The sequence below is a fragment of the Carlito syrichta genome, unplaced genomic scaffold (assembly GCF_000164805.1).
Source record: "Carlito syrichta isolate Samal-C Ts95f unplaced genomic scaffold, Tarsius_syrichta-2.0.1 Scaffold304000, whole genome shotgun sequence".
NCBI lineage: Eukaryota > Metazoa > Chordata > Mammalia > Primates > Tarsiidae > Carlito > Carlito syrichta.
The window spans coordinates 585,910-603,225 of NW_007248096.1; the positions used below are offsets into that span (position 1 = coordinate 585,910).

At 41.8% G+C, this 17,316-nt stretch overlaps 1 protein-coding gene across 2 annotated transcripts in view; it reads left to right on the plus strand.

Moving 5' to 3' along the window:
* SSH2 (slingshot protein phosphatase 2) overlaps positions 1 to 17,316 on the plus strand; it is a 293,047-nt gene that overhangs the window by 269,258 nt on the left and 6,473 nt on the right. For both annotated transcript variants that reach the window (XM_008059339.1, XM_008059340.2), the window contains 2 exons: positions 902 to 1,048; positions 7,008 to 7,208. In XM_008059339.1, coding sequence (XP_008057530.1) covers positions 902 to 1,048; positions 7,008 to 7,208 — 348 coding nt within the window. The remainder of the gene's footprint in view (positions 1 to 901; positions 1,049 to 7,007; positions 7,209 to 17,316) is intronic.

Genomic DNA, 17,316 nt, shown 5'->3' on the forward strand with positions numbered 1-17,316 from the left:
CATTAACTTCAGAAATTAAGTTTGTAGAACCCCACATTTGATTCTGAGAAGGAAGCAGCTTCTCAAAGAGAAATGATTAAGTCCATGTTACATTATTGGAGTAAACTCCAGCAACATCTAAATCCACACCACATTAAGAAAAGATAGCTTTTGGTAAATTAAACCCACACATTTAGTGAGATTTTGTGGAGAGAGAGAGATAATAAAAGAAATTTTTTGATAGAGAAACCCTTTCCTGCAAGTATCTCAATATGAGAGAAGCCTCAGACATATTATTGCCATAGCAGCCAGGAATGCAGCCAGATGGAATTTAAGGGAGTTTTAAGTCCAACCTTTCTCCAATCCTTCTAGCTCTGGCCTCATTTGTCTTTCATTTGGTTTAGAGAAAGTAATAGAGCAAAGTCTAACAATCTGGTGTTTAGAAAAAACAGGAGGAAATTTTCCCTTTTCTGTTTTTTTCTTGGGATACAATCAGTTGTCTGTTTTTTATACAAATAGCTTCCATAGAACAGATTATATTGCTGATAATTTTAGTAATAGAAAAAGAAATTGTCAGATTATGAGTCTCTGGGGTTTTTTGTGGGGTTTTTTTGTTGGGGGAAGGTAAAATACAAGGTATATTTTCAAAAGACTATAAAGAGGTGAAAATGGAATTTAGGTGTTGAACATGGCAGATAGCCTTTTGCTCAGTAACCCCCGGGTACCCAGGTATGCCCAGGAACTCTGTTATGTAATTTATCTGCTAAATAAATACAGCCTGTTAGTTTTTTGACTTTTCTTCATTATTTTTGTATCTTATTTCAGCCTATGGAGTAAACAAGTTTTAAATAAGAAAAAAAGTGCTGGCAGTTGGATTTGGCCTGAGTAGCAGAGCATATATTCTCCCTTGCTTTCCTTTCAGGGTACGGTATATCTTGAATGTCACTCGAGAGATAGATAACTTCTTCCCAGGAGTCTTTGAGTATCATAACATCCGGGTATATGATGAAGAGGCAACGGATCTCCTGGCTTACTGGAATGACACTTATAAATTCATCTCTAAAGCAAAGTGAGTAATAGTCCCACACATATATTGTGATCCCTATTCCTCTTGCCGCATACATGGCTGGGTCCTGAGGTCAATAGATAACTTATTGATGGTATTTAGGAAAAAGGAAACAAAGAAAGAAGGGGACTGAACAATTTTTTTAATCCTGGGCAGACAACTAGTGATGCAATACTTTCCTTTAAGTAATTCGAGCCCCTGGAAGAAGGTGACCTAATGTTGGCTATTTCCAGTGAGTACAGATTTTTAAAAAATAGATTTACGCTGTAGCAAAAGAAATAAAAATGAGAGAAGGGAAAAATTATGAATGAAATTCTTAAGTTGCCAGCTGGAGATATGAAAATTTTAAAAGAAAGATTACTCCAGATAGGTAGAATTCTGGTTCTCTTCTTTGAAGACAAGAAGAGAAACAGTAAACATTGAAAATCTTTCCCTATTCTTTTACTTTATTTTTATAATACTCTAATTGGGGAAATTTTTCTTTGGCCCTTCTGTTGATGTCTTCCTTAAATTAATTGGCCCTCTTAGTGAAACTATTTAGTATTTAGTATTTATGTTAATATGTCAACACTCCATCTTTTAAGTTCCTAGGGATTTTCTATTTATTCCTTCACTAGAAGGAAACATACATAAACTTGTTGGCCACATCTCCCTTCAGGTAGGCCTACATTCAAACCATCCCTAGCAGATGAGAAATGCTTCTGTTTTTGAAGTCCTCCCTCAAGAATGATATTCATTCTCATTCTCATTCATTCTCTCTCTCTTTGTCATCAGAGTCTCACTCTGTCACCCATACTGGAGTGCAGTGGCATACTCACAACTACTGCAGCCTTGATGTGCTGGCCTAAGGCAATCCTTCTGCCTCAGCCTTCCAAGTAACTGGAACTACAGGCATACACTATCACACTCAGATAATTTTTTGATTTATTGTAGAGACGAGGTCTCAGCATGTTGCCCATGCTGCTCTTGAACCCCTGGGATCAGGCAGTTTTCTCACCTCCACCTCCCAGAATACTGAGATTATAGGCGTGAGCCACTGCTCCTGGCCACATCTCTCTTAAGGACCTTCATGGTCAGGAAATTCTTCCTCCTAGTTTCCCTGAATCCTGATACCCTAGTTTTGAGCCTACTCCTTTCATCTCTATTGGCGTCTAAAAGAGTGTTTTATGTGTTTGAAGCCTATTAATAAATTATTTCCAATAATAATACCATTTGCAGCATGATTACCAAGTGCCAGGTGTTTTATATGTATTCTCTCATGTAATATTTTCCAAAACCCGGAGAGGCAGATCCCTGTCTTCCTGTACAGAGGAGAACAAACTGTAGGCTAGGCTCAGTGGCTCGGCCTGTAATTCCAGCACTTTGGGAGGCCAAGGTGAGTGGATTGCCTGAGCCTGCAGGTTCGAGACCCGCCTGGGCAACTTGGCGAGACCTCATCTCTACAATAAATCAAAAATTAGCCGGGTGTGGTAGCACACACCTATAGTTCCAGCTACTTGGAAGGCTGAGGCGGGAGGATTGCCAGAACCCAGCAGGTCGAGGCTGTAGTGGCCAGGAGCGGCCACTGCACTCCAGTCTGGGTGACAGTGAGACTCCAACTCAAAAAAAATAATCGAGAACAGACTGTAGAGATTATTTTTAAAGAGGTTTAATAAATGGTGAAGATTGGACTTGAACCAGGATTGTGTTTCATTTCACAGTCCATCAAGTATACAGGAATAGTCTAGTTCCATAAGGAAAGGGGACTAGAGAAAACTAAGTAAGTTGTCAGGTTCCCAACCAAGGAGGCTAAAGGTTAAGGTGAGGCCCCAGTCCTAATGAAAAGAAAGGCTAATTCTAGCTGGTATTAGAGACATGAAGCACCCAGGACACAATTGAAGACATTCACTCTCAGGCTCTTGCAAGCACAGGTCAGCACCTGAGAGTGGGCACCTCCTAAAATGTTCCTGTGTCTCACCCTAGTTAGAACCCCATTTTTTAATGTGATGCCAGGCTTAATCTGTCCTTTTTAATGTGATGCCAGGCTTAATCTGTCCTTCAGAGTAGACCAGAGGTGAGGACTGCTTAACCTAAAGGGTGGAATTGGATTAGGTGAGAACTGACTTCAGATCCTTTGTTACATGAGTTAGAAGCCATCCACCGAAAAAGCACACTTGAAAATACACCAGCCAGAGGGCCAGTGACTAGCTTCAGCACAACAAAACCAAAAGGAATTACAGAGAGGGAAGAGAGGCCTGTCACAAATGAGGAAAAATCAACAACAAAAAAATACTATAGGCAGCCTTCAGAGTACTAAAGAGACAGCGACCGAAAAAACAGCTATCAGAGCACAAACAATGGAAACCCTTTTAGATGACCTGCTCCAAATGACAGTCACAGAAATCAGAGATTGAATGGCTAAAATGAACAGAGAAAACCAAGAGAAACAAGAAGCTAAACTCACTGAGGTTGTACAAGAAGTAAAGTGAAATTGGCCAGTTTCAGAAAAGCCTATTCTGAAATACTGGAAATAAAGGACTCTGCCTGGAAATCAAAAACAAAGTAATAAGCATAGGGAGCAGGATCAATCAAGCAGAGGAAAAAATCTCAGAACTTGAAGACCAAAATACAGAATTAACCCAGTCTATCAAAAACAGAATAAAAGCTCAATAAGAAAGAACAAAGCCTTTGAGAGATATGGGACTATGTCAGGAAGGCAAATCTACATCAGATTGGTATCTGAAGCAGAAAGAAAAACTGAGAACACCATGGTACAAACATTACATGAGATCATCCAAGAAAACTTCCCATATCTCACTAGAGTGGTGAGCATTCAAGCACAAGAAATTCAGGGAACCCCTGCATGGTATCACATGAGAAGACCATCCCCAAGGCACATAGTAATCTGCCTCCAGAAAGTAGGCATGGAAGAAAAAAATCCTAACGGCAGCAAGAGAGAAAGGCCAGACTATCTACCAGGGAAGACCCTTCAGAATTCTCCAGACTTATCTGCAGAAATGCTATAAGCCAGAAGGGACTGGAATCCAATCTTTAGCATTCCTAATGTTAAGCAGTTTCAACCACGAATTTCCTACTCCACCAAGCTAAACTTCATCAGTGACAGAATTAAAATCCTTCTCACACATCTCAATTCTAAGGAGAATATGCCAACTCCAGACTAGCCCTTCAGGAGATGCTTAAGAAAGTGTTGAACATGCCAGATGCAGTGGCTCATGCCTGTAATCCCAGCACTTTGGGAGGCCAAAGCAAGAGGATTACCTGAGCCCAGGGGTTCAAGACCAGGCTGGGTAACTTGACGAGACCTCATCTTTACAATAAATTAAAAAATTAGCCCGGTGTGTTGGCATGCCCCTGTGGTTCTGGCTACTTGGAAGGCTGAGGCAGAAGGATTGCCTGAGCCCCGCAGGTCAAGGCTGCAGTGGCTGTACTCTAGCTTGGGCGACAGAGTGAGACTCCAGCTCCCTGCCCAAAAACTGTTGAACACAGGTTGGGGGAGGGTCATACTCATCACAAAAATACAGGCAAGCACAGAGTCAACAGAGCATAAAGAGCACTCACAAAAATGAAATACCACATATATAAATAAAAAAGTAAAAAGGAAAGTAACCCCCTAAGAGCCCTGTGACAGCCCTCACATTTCAGTAATCAATTTGAATGTGAATGGACTAAAGTGCACTGAAGATACACAGAATGGCAAACTGGATAAAGAAGCATGATCCACAGTCTGCTGCCTCCAGGAAACTCATCTCACTGCAAAGGACACCTACAGTCTCAAAGTCGGGGACTGGAAAATGGTATTTCAGGCAAATGGAAAACAGAAGAAAGAAAGAATAGCTATTCTGAGATCACACAAAGCAGACTTCAAACTATCAAAAAGTCAGAAGGACACTGCATAATGATAAAAGACTCAATCCACCAGAAAGAAATATTCATCTTAAGCATATATGCACTCAATGTAGGAGCACCATGTTTTATAAAACAACTACTAAGTAAACTAAGAGAGGACATTGGCGCTCACATAATCATAGTTGGGGACCTAAATACCCCACTACAGCTCTAGATCATTGAGGCAAAAAATAATGAACAAGGAGATCCAGAACCTTAACCTGACACATGATTGAGTGGATTTAATAGACATCTACAAAACATTCCACCCAACATTTATAGAGTATATATTCTACTCAGCACATGGAACATACTTCAAGATCAATCACATTCTTGGACATAAATCAAACGTGAACAAATTTCGAAAGATCAAAATAATACCACACAGCTTCTCAGATTATAGTGGAATAAAAATTGGATGTAATCCCTGCACTTTGGGAGGCCAAGGCGAGAGAATTGCCTGAGTCCAGGGGTTCAAGACTACCCAAGGCAACATGTCGAGAACTCATCTCTATAATAAATCAAAAAATTAGCCAGGTGTGGTGGTACGTATCTGTGGTTCCAGCTACGGTAGTAGGATCACCTGAGCCCAGCAGGTCAAGGCTGCAGTGGCTGTGAGCATGCCACTGCACTCCAGTTTGGGTGACAGAGTAAGACTCTTGACTCAAAAAAAAAGAAAAGAAAAATAAGTAGTTGTCCTTTATTCCATTGTCATCACTGAGAAAGCCATGTGGTGTATCACATGTTCCCATCCAACTCCTCAGGTTGTATAGCCAGTCAGTCCCTAAACAGGACAGGTTGGCTAGGCACTGTGGCTCACGCCTGTAATCCCAGCACTTTGAAAGGCCAAGGCAAGAGGATTGCCTGAGCCCAGGGGTTCTAGACCAGCCTGAGCAACTTGGCAAAACCTTGTCGCTACACTAAATAAATAAATAAACTAGCTGGATGCAGTGGTGCACACCTGTAGGTCTAGCTACTTGGAATACTGAGGTGGAAGGATCGCCTGAGCCCAGCAAGTCGAGGCTGCAGTAGCCATGAGCATGCCACTGTACTCCAGCCTGGGTGACAAAGTGAGACTCTAGATTTAAAAAAAAAGGACAGGTTATAATGTTGTGAAACACAATATCCAGAGCTATATCTGAGTAGAGAGGAGGGTTAGTTTCACTTGATTTGTTCTTTCCTTCAGGAATAGAACCCTTACTGGAACTTAAACTGGAAACAGCTTATAACATTTGAATAAATTAGATGAATCACTGCCATACCTGTAACCAGGAAAGTGCCAACTGTGAAACATGCCCGGGGGCCAGGAGGGAAGTGACCTCCTCCCCATGCAAAATGGGCAGCAGTCTGAATTCAAAACACTCCTATACTCTGTGGCCAACTGCTATTGAACTTACCATATTGAATTTTAATTGTTTCTCCTACTGAATTCTACCCTTTAGGGTAAATGCTATTTGTTACTTATCTTTGCATCCCAGCACCTTATACATTGTCTTACACATGGCAAGTGCCTGGTAATTGTTTACTGAATTAATTAAAGAAAAATAATATTAACATTGAATATTGTTTAAAAGTACACTAGAGCTGCCTACCCTACCCAGACATTTGATTATAGATGTGTACGAGCATACCAAGGTGGGAGGATTGCATGCCAAAAAAAAAATGGAAGGGCAGGACAGGAGACCTGGAAAAAGCCAGAACCCACCTTTTTTTTTTTTTTTTTTTTTTTTCCGAGTTGGAGTCTCACTCTGTCACCCAGACTGGAGTGCAGTGGCCGCTTCCGACCACCACAGCCTCCACCTGCTGGGCTCCGGCGATTCTTCCGCCTCAGCCTTCCAAGTAGCCGGAATTACAGGCATGTGCTACCATGCCCGGCTGGTTTTTTTATTTATTGTAAAAATGAGGTCTCGCTGCCCAGGCGGGTCTTGAACCCGCAGGCTCAGGCAATCCACTCACCTCAGCCTCCCAAAGGCGCGGGATTACAGGCTGAGCCACCGAGCCCGGCTCAGAACCCAACTTTTTAAATCTACTCACTATTGTATTTTCCTCTGTTCTTTACCTCAATTCCCCAAACTAGGAAACATGGATCTAAATGTCTTGTGCACTGCAAGATGGGGGTAAGTCGCTCAGCCTCCACCGTGATTGCCTATGCAATGAAAGAATATGGCTGGAATCTGGACCGAGCCTATGACTATGTGAAGGAAAGACGAACAGTGACCAAGCCCAATCCTAGCTTCATGAGACAACTAGAAGAGTACCAGGGGATCTTGCTGGCAAGGTGAGTCCTTAAGTGACTTTCTCGGATTCTTCTTCCTGTAGGCTTCCTAAGACAAGGTATAATGTCCTTCTCTGCAGCTAGTTCTTATCCTGATTTGGATATGGTAACTTTTTGAAAAAAGATTTCTTTCTCTATCAATCCAGTTCTTAAAAAATAAGTGTAAGCATTTAAGATTAGCATGGAAGATTAAGCACTTAATCTTTCAGGTTGATATCATTAAACAAAAGAATGGAAACACTACTTTGTAACACTTTCAATATCTTATAAGACTAGATGCAGCTGCCTTATAAAAATGGATACCGATTACTCCCAAGATAATGCTAGACTTAGCTGAGATTCTTAGAAAAATTTTGGCCCATCCTTTAAAAAAAAATACCTGCTGCGACTTTGGGTATTTTCTTTTTCTCAATGCTTGGTTTTCACTGAGTCTTCTCCAGTAATTTTGATAATATGACAAATAAGAATTGGGATGTGTATCAATTCTTTTGTGATATGAAGGTACTTCCCAGAAACAGCTCTTCCTTATTTTCTTTTGCATATATATATGCTTTGCAAAAATGCAAAAAATTACAAAGGGAAAAAATAATTTATGAGCCCAGTACCCTCAGAGAACAGTTGGCATTACCATACCTATTGCTCTAAGTTTTACACTATCACATATTTTGATGGATATTTTTTTCTCAAAAAACTTCTGCAGCCTACTTCTTCACCCAGTACTAGGTCTTGAATATCTTCCTATATCAATAAGAGACAGCTGTTTTCAATAATAATTTGGCAATTGAATTTATTCCAATATATTATTACTTCTTTGCTGGAGAAAGCCACCTTAGCTGCTCTTGGGAACAAGCATCAGATATTAAACAGTTTAAGGATCAATTTCCTGAGATGCCACATGCTGAAATTCTATGGTCCACCAGATTTTGCTGTTTTTTTCCATGTAGGCATGTTCTAGGTGGCTGTATTAGGGTAAAGGCACAGCTGTCTAGAAGCATTTGGGGCTAGTGCCAGGGTTTGACTCCAACGAGTCTCATGATTTGGTCTTGACTTTTGAATCTGGACTGTGTTTCCCTGACAAAACGTTAAATAGCCTTCCAGCCTATCCAGGCAGAGGGACTACCCTCCCACCCCTGAAGTATTGTGAAAATGTGGCCACAGCATAGCATTATGGTTTCCACTAAAAAAAACCCCTCCCATTTACTCAGCATTTGGCATAATTTCATCTGAGCCGTTCTCTTAGGAAGCTGGGATACTCAAACCTCCTCTGTTTGAAAGAATTTCTGGATCTTTAGGGCCAGATTTTGATGGCATTTTTAGATCAGATCAGAATGTAAGACATGGCAGTTCTCTTTAGCATAAGAAAGAGGCATCTAAGGGTTTGACAAGATATAAATATATATTCCCAGACACACATGACGGATGTTAGGCAATGTCCTCACGTGACCCATTGAGAGGAAGGATACTATGTGTCCTGCCAATTTCAGTATTTATTCTGGAATCCCAGGCTACTGCAAGCTGCTGGGTTGGGTTCTTTTTTTTTTTTTTTTTTAAGCAAATGTGGTTTTTCTTAGATATTAAAGGAATTTTAGAACAATCTTAGATGAGAATAAGAAGGGCAGCATAAACCAGAAATCTCCCTTTCTCTTCCCTTTCCCTTCCTTTTTTCATTTCATCTCTACTTCCTGGGCTTGATGGAGAAGGAGGAACAAGCCCTGGGGAGGAAAAAAAGCACAGAATTTGAACCAGTAGTTCAGGCTTCCATTCCTGGTTCACCCCCTTCTTGCAACCTTGAGAAGTTACTTCACGTTTCTGATCCTCACCTGACCCCATCTATAAAATGGAAATCAAGAGCTCTACCTTACAGGATTATTGTGAATTAATATGTGTATAAATGATCATCATGGATTGTTGAGGGTTATTCAGATGTGCTTCTCATCAACCATTGCCTCCTACCACCCACACTCCCTTAGAAACTGGAATGGGAAGTGTTCTGAAATTTTCTGTATTAAGCTTAAGCACTAGAATATAGTACTAGGGATAATATAGGCTGCTTTTGGATGCAAGTTACTAGATTTCTCCATCAATCAAGATCTCAACAAGAAACAGCACACTCAGATTAGGAGATTTTGTTTTTTGTTGTTGTTGGTTTTTTTTGAGTCTGAGTCTTACTCCGCTCACAGCCACTGCAGCCTCAACCTGCTCAGGAGATCCTTCTGCCTCAGCCTTCCAAGTAGCTGGAACACGTGCCACCACACCCAGATAATTTTTAAATTGTAGAGACGAGGTCTATAATTAAGTTGCCCGGGCTGGTCTTGAATCCCTGGGCCCAGGTAAGTCTCCCACCTCTGCCTCCTAAAGTGCTGGGATTACAGGCATGAGGCCACCTGTGCCCTGCTGAGGAGGGTTTTATAAAGAGACCTTTGCAAAGGTGTGGCATTGTGGTAGAATCATGAGACTTGTATCATCAGGACTGTTTGTTAATGGCTCTTAGGTCCTGGGCGGGGGGGGGGAAGCGGTTAAATAGATCCTGGAAGGAGAATCCTATCAGAGAAAGGCACTTTAAGAGACAAGCAATAACCCTCTGTGGAAGGGGCACAACTAGCCTGAGGTGGCCCTGTGCGTAGGAAGCTAGGGGAGTAAATACCCTGCCCTCATTTTCTTCCCACCAGTCTCCTTCTGGGGCTTCTCATTAGGCAAACAGTGGAGCCTGTTGTAGTCCCATAGATCAGCTTCCATGGCAGAGAACGGAGTAAAGAAGCTGAAAAGTGGACCTGCAGGGGCAAATACAAGATAAACAGCCCAATCCCCAGCTATAGGTAGTTTAAAAAGTTGGACCATTTATCATCTCCTATAACAGGCACAGAAATAGTTTCTGTAATGAATCAGTGGTGATGTAATCAAGGACTCTAGCACTCTCCATCTTTCTGTTAATGGCCTCGTCCTTGAGATTGTCTCATAATTGCCAGATGTCTGTGACATTTCTAGGCATCTGCATGAAAATCGCATAGCATCTGGCTGAAGAAAAGGTGCATTTTAGTTAGAGAGGAAGACCTTTCCCAGAAGCTCCCCATAGACTTCCCCTCAGGACCCATTGGCCAGGACTGGGTCATATGGCTAAAACCATATGGAATTTCCAGGACTGGCTAAAACATTTTCACATTTGTCCTCTGGAGCTAGGGGAGTGCCATATTTCCTGAGCTCATGGGACTGTGAATATCAAACCAAATCAGGCCTCTGACAGTAAGAAAAATAGCTGTTGGGTATACGCCATTAGCCTACAATTTATGATGTGTTATTAAGAAACCTTGGCAACTTGTAGACTAACTGCCAAGTGAACTGGGCCCAACAGACTCTTGCCCAACCCCAAAGTGCTGCTCCAGGATCTGCCTCCTTAGAAAAGCAAAGAAAGAGAATCCTTCACACTTAAGAAATGGCATTTCCAGAGAGGGACACACCAGGCGTGATTGAAAGTGGGCAGTCCAAGGGGATTCATGACAGGCCTTCCAGCTCAGGTTTCAGAAACCCTGATAAACAGAATGACCCCAGAGAATCTCCAGTCAGACTCTTTTATCAACATAAATGATTTCAGCATGAACTTGATGCCATCAAGAAAATACCTCATTCACCCATAAACAGCATGCAGAGTTAAAGGCTGTTTAACCAGACCATGTTTCCAGACAAAAATCTCCAGAAGGAACTAGCTTTGAAACTCAACTTAGTGGAGTCAACAGTAAAGGTTTGGCTCAGGAATAGGTGATGCAAATTGAAGAAGCAGCAGCAACAGTAATCACCAAAGCAATCAAACCAGTTCCGTCCAGTAAAGAGGAATATTCCTGTTTCACCCAGAACAGCCACTAATCCTTATTTCTTTTTTCCTGTGGTTTCAGATTTCTACATCTCCCTTCTACCTCAGTCCTTAGACCCTTTCAATTGAGCATGGGACTCTACCTTCATTGAGTGTCTCATAAGTGATTTTCAAATGCAAAATTCTCTGTTGGAGAAGCTGGTGGCTTCAGTTTCTCTTTTATCCTCTGATGCCTATGACATAGACCAAATCATAAAACTACACAGTCTTCCTGATGACAGTGAAGTATCCAGCTCTTCCTTCTACTGTCTGTATCAGTATCTCTTACCCACAGGGCACGAGTTAGTAAGACAAGGTTCCTCTCTTAGCACCCTTGCTGGTCCAGCTGTAGGTCTATCTCCTGGGCAAACCTGATCCTGTATGACAAACCAAGGCCTTGAAGCCTACAATCTAAGAGACAACCTGGAATTCCAGAACAACTTCCATACGATAGATTTGGATTGCTCTGATCAAAGTACTAATAAATATCAGACCATTTAAAAAAGGGGAAAAAAAAGAATTCCCAGACTTCGGTGACTGTCTGAAGCTCGATCAAGCCTTGCAGTTTAAGTAAGCAAGAGAGAAAAATCCTTAGAAACTCCCACTCATTCTGTTTGCAAAGAAATTCCATTTTCTGTCTAGGGGTTTGGATCTTGTATTTTATATCTTCTCCTAGGAGGCATGTAGTGGTTTTCTCAAAGAGACAGAGCCCCGATCCTAGCATTTTCTAGCTCCATGGTTATCCAGAGTGGCCCTGGGTGTTTAATTTGAAGTGGAAGCTCTCTGTTGGAAGACTTAGCTTAGTGCTTTGACCTCTTAGTACAAGGGAAGCTTATAAAATGATACCTAGTTCATGTAGTGATTTATGAATTGATTACAGTCTTAATCAGAGTATGAAGCTATGGGCCAAGCAGTGTCAGCCCCTCTGAAATGCAAGGGACTTTTTCTCTTTCATTATATCATTAAGAGCCTGGAGAAAGCTAATATTTAATATTCCCCTTTAGACTTAAAAAGAAAGGTATCAAAAAGCTACTGATACTATTCATATCTGATTTTATTTTCTCTGGGTTTTTTTTGTTTGTTTGGTTGGTTTGTTGGTTGAGTTTTGGGGGTTTTTTGAATAGGAGTCTTACTCTGTCACCCAGGCTGGAGTGCAGTGGCACACTTACAGCCACCGCAGCCTCGACCTGCTGGGCTCAGGTGATCCTTCCACCTCAGTCTTCCAAGTAGCTGGAACCATAGGCACATCACCACACCTAGCTAATTTTTTATTTGTTGTAGAGACGAGGTCTTGCCAAATTGCCCAGGCTGGTCTCAAACCCCTGAACTCCGGCAATCCTCTCGCCTCCCCCTCCCAAAGTGCTGGATTACAGGCGTAAGCCACTGCTTTTTCTGTTTTTATAGTGGGTAATGGGAGAAAAACAAGAGGAGGGATGTGTGTATGTGCTTTGAAATTCTTCGAAACTACCAGTAGCCCTGTTTGTTATTCTGTCCTCTGATCATTCAGGTATCTGGCAGATTTATGTTCCATTAGACAGAGTCAGATTTCAGGCAGACCATTTGCAAGCTGGACCATGTTTCTGTGATATTAGGTTTCAGTGTATAGGGGGCAAGGACGAAAAATTGGGTGGTGGCCAGGGAGGTGTGTGCCACATGTCCTCAGAAAAGTCAGTTTTGATTCTTTGAATGCCCCTGTCACAAGGGCCATAGGAGGCAGGGTTGCCTTTTACCTGGCTTTGCTGGTGGAAACATTGAGATCTAGTTAACTGATGCACAGTGGTCAGCCAGCAGCAGGGAATCTGAGAACGAAAGGATGTGGATTCCTGGTCAGTGATAGCCAAGTACAATTGAGGTTTAAAGGGATTTTCTTTAAATAGCTTTTCAGTTAAATGATCTGTTTTTTGTTTTGTTTTGGTTTTGAGTCAGGGTCTCATTCTGTTACCCAGGCTGGAGTGCAATGGCACAGTCACAGCTCACCTCAGCCCCAATCACCTGTGCTTGGACCATCTTCCTACCACAGCCTCCCGAGTAGCTGGTACTACAGGCATGTGCCACCACTCCCAACTAATTTTTAAATATTTTTTTAGAGATGAGGTTTCACTCTGTTGCCTAGGCCAGTCTCAAATGCCTGGGCTCAAGCAGTCCTTCCACCTTGGCCTCCCTAAGTGCTTAGATTATAGCTGTGAGCCACCACACCTGGCCTCAGTTAAATAATCTTAAAGCATCTAGGACGACGCACAGCACACAGAAAGTACTCAGTGCTTTTTCTCTTCATTTATACAGACACCTAAGTACACTAAAAATTAACCTAAGTAGTCTGACTTTACTGTAACTACAAGTACTTTTTTTTCTTTTTTAAGAGACAGGTTCTCACTACGTTGCCTAGGCTGGTCTCTAACTCCTGGACTCAAGTCATCCTCCTGCCTTAACCTTCAAAGTAGTTGGAACCATAGTAACAAGCACTCCGTTTTTAGCAGTATTTTCCTATATATAACTTTCTGAAACAGTTGATGCTTTACCGAACATATAACAAACAATAAGAAAGCGGAGGCAAGAGAATGAGATGCCTTATGCATCCTGTCATTTAAATTTCCTTCTTGTTCACTCACTAAGTAAAAGGCCAAAATCTTGCTCAGAGTGGCCTAGTCATCTCGTGTATGTCTGTGTGTTTACATGAATCTAAATTCAGGTCAGAGGCCACTCAAGGGGAAAAAGGATCTGAGACTTGGTTACATCATCCAGGCTATAGACCAACTCTGCAGTTCTTTTTTGGCAACTTGTTTACTTGCTGCCTTCCTGGAGTGGGGGGTGGAGTCAGCTGGATATAAAAGTTAACAGTTTAAAATAATGGATATGATCTAATGTCTTACTTCTGTCCCTACCACCGGTGGCACATTGGAATAAATTGGCTCTGGACAAAGCTTCATTGGAAAACAGTTTAGTGTTACCAAATAAAACTGATGATACACACATACCCTATGTACCACTTTTTTCATTCCTATATATAACCCCTTTGAGAAACTTTGGTGTGTACCAGGCACAAGAATGTCCATGGTAGTGTTGTTTGTAATAGCCAAAATTGTTAATCAACAGAATGGATACATAAATTGTGGCAGATTGATTGCATTCTGTGGATTGCATTTACCCACAATGATTAATCTTTTTTTAAAAGTCAGGTGTAGAAGAATACATACAGTATGATTTCATTTATGTAAAGTTCAAAACATACAAAGTGAAGCAGTATTTTGTTAAGAACAAAATGTGTGATACATTAAAGAAAAGGAATACTAAACCCAGATTTTAGGATGCAGTTTACCCCTGAGTGGAAAGGAGAAGGGAAAGTATCAGGAAGGGACACATGGAATTAGTAGTGCTTCAAAGATAATGATGAATCAGAGAGCTGGCTACAGCTCTCCCTGTAGGTCCTATTGCAAAAATGAACAAGGTAGCAGCATTGTACCTATCTTTAGATTGAGATTTTTCTGTTTTTTACAGGTAGGTATCAGTTAAATTCCAGAGTCCCAACCCAATATTTTTTGTTGATTATCTCCCCCAGGAAAAGAAGGAAATCCCTGCTGGGCAGCACCGCTGTGATGTCAGCCACTTCCTCTGAAACATGCACGCTTGTGCCTATTAGCATAACTTCAGTCTCTCATTCCCTCCTGACTGATTAATGATCTGCAGGCAGTTTTAAAAAACATACTTTAGAGGATTCTTAGGGTCATGAAAACTTCTCATTTGCCTGTTGACTGATAAATTGTTATGTTATATAACTAGAAGAGTGAGAAGATCTACTCCCTAAGATGTCTTCCCATTGTCCTACCACTGTGGGTGAGATGAGTTGGTGTAGTTTTGAACATTCTCTTAATAGGTGAGGATTTGAAATTGAAGAACTGTCATATTTAAGTCAGGAAACAAGGAAGTCTGGATATAAAAGAATAAACTTTAAAGGGAAGCACATTGGCCTCAGTTGGTTATAATGTACAATTTAGGCCCAACCTATCCAAGCAATCACCTAACCACTCTTTTGAGATGTGTGATATGTTGTCTCCTCCTAGGGGCGGCTGGAGTTCATGCAGCTTGGAACTTACACCCGGCTAATTGATTACAGCTTGTCTTCATAAATAAATTGACCTGCTCCCTATCCAAGAAAGTACCCCTCTTCTGGGAAGACCTGAGTCAGAGAGAGCCCCACCCAAGCAGCAGGCAGGCAAGGGGAGCTGAGAGCAGGTGCAGAGTTTAGAACAAACTGGGGGTCACATTAGTGCAGGCGCATGACTCGGCAGAGCCCGGGTGTGGCCCTGAGCCCAAGGGCAAGTTGTTTTGGACTGAGTTTCCCATTCCACCCTGCGGTTAGGTAACTCTTCAGCATGTAAGTCATGGAGGCCGCACCCTCAAGCACCACACTTAGTGACCTGTTCCTGGGCAGGTAATCCTGACCAACCGCAGGGCTGTATTTCTCTTTTTGGCTGGGGCTTTGAAAACTATGTTAGAGTATGTGATTTGAAATGAAATCTCATTCTCACATCAGACTTTCTACAGAATAAACCAAAGCATGAATGTGTATGTGTGAGTATGTGTGGTCTTATTTTGGCCCACCTGCTTTTCAGGTGTCTCCTTAGTTTGAAGGTTTTTACTCCAAAGATCCTTCTGAAAAGGACCTGTTCTGTATTTTTATCCTCTTCATTCTGTTACTGGATTTTCGTCCAGATTTACTAGCCCCAACTTTGCTTTCTAACAGAAGAATAATCACCATCCTTCTCACACCCTCACATCAGTCATTAATCCTATCTCAGCTGTTCATCCCAATTAAGGTCTTAGTTACAGGCTTCAACAGAGTATTTCCCTTCATATTACTTGTATGTTGTTTTGATTTTAGTAGGGTTTTTTTTCTGGTTATTCTTGCTAAACATGCACTTTTTTAAAAAAAATTCAAAAAGTTTAGAAATATAGAAAGTAAAAATCTTCCCCAGAAGTAGTTCTTCTCTCTTTGAAAGAATCACTGTTACTGGTTTGTTGGTGTTCCTTCAAACTTTTTCCTATATTATTCTAACATAGAAACAGAATTCAAAATATGTTCAATCTGCTTTTTCACTTAGTAGTATACTTTGGACATCATTCCACTAAAATATTTGACTGTTTTGGGGGGCTGTTTGTTTGTTTTTTGAGACAAGGTCTCATTCTGTTGCTCAGGCTAGAATGTAGTAACTCAATCACAGCTTACTGCAGCTTCAAACTCGTGGGCTTAAGCAATCTTCCCATCTCAGCCTCCTGTGTAACTGGTACTACAGGCCATGCTGGGACTACGCTTGGCTTTTTTTTTTGTTTTTTTTTTTTGAGCCCAAGCTGGTCTCAAATTCCTGACCTCAGGCAATCCTCCCATGGCCTCCAAAGTGCTAGGATTACAGGTGTGAACCACCATGCCCAGCCATCTGACAGGTTTGTTTTGTTTTGCTTAAATATTTATTATTTATTTACTTGCATTTTTTTTTTTTTTTTTTTTTAGTTGGAGTTTCACTCCATCACCCAGGCTGGAGTACAGTGGCACATTCATGGCCACCCCCAGCATCGACCTGCTGGGCTCCAGTGATCCTTCCGCCTCAGCCTTCCAAGTAACCAGAACCATAGGCGCGTGCTACCATGCCTGCCTAATTTTTTATTTTTACTGTAGAGATGAGGTCTCTCCAAGTTGCCCAGGCTGGTCTCGAACCCACGGGCTCAGGCAATCCACTCACCTCAGCCTCCCAAAGTGCTGGGATTACAGGCTAAGCCACCGAGCCCAGCCTAAAATATATTTTTTTAATGTTTTGTAGAGACTGAGTCTTGCTATGTTGCCCAGGCTAGTCTTAAACTTCTGGCCTCAAGCAATTCTCCCACCTTGACCTCTTAAAGTTCTAGGATTACAGGCATGAGCCACTGTGCCTGTTTCCTACCTGACAGTTTTTTTGTTGTGGTTGTTTTGTTTTGGTTTCTTTTTTTTGGAGTTGGAGTCTCACTCTGTCACCGAGGCTGGAGTGCAGTGGCACACTCACAGCCACCGCAGCCTCGACCTACTGGGCTCAGCCTTCCAAGTCTTCCTAGAACTGCAGGCATGTGCCACCATGCCTGGCTAAATTTTTTTTTAATTTACCGTAGAGACAAAGTCTCACCAAGTTGCTCAGGCTGGTGTCGAATCCCTGAGCTCAGGCAATTCTCTCAACTCGGCCTCCCAAAGTGCTGGGATTATAGGTGTGAGCCACCGCACCTGGCCTTAACAGCCTCATAGCA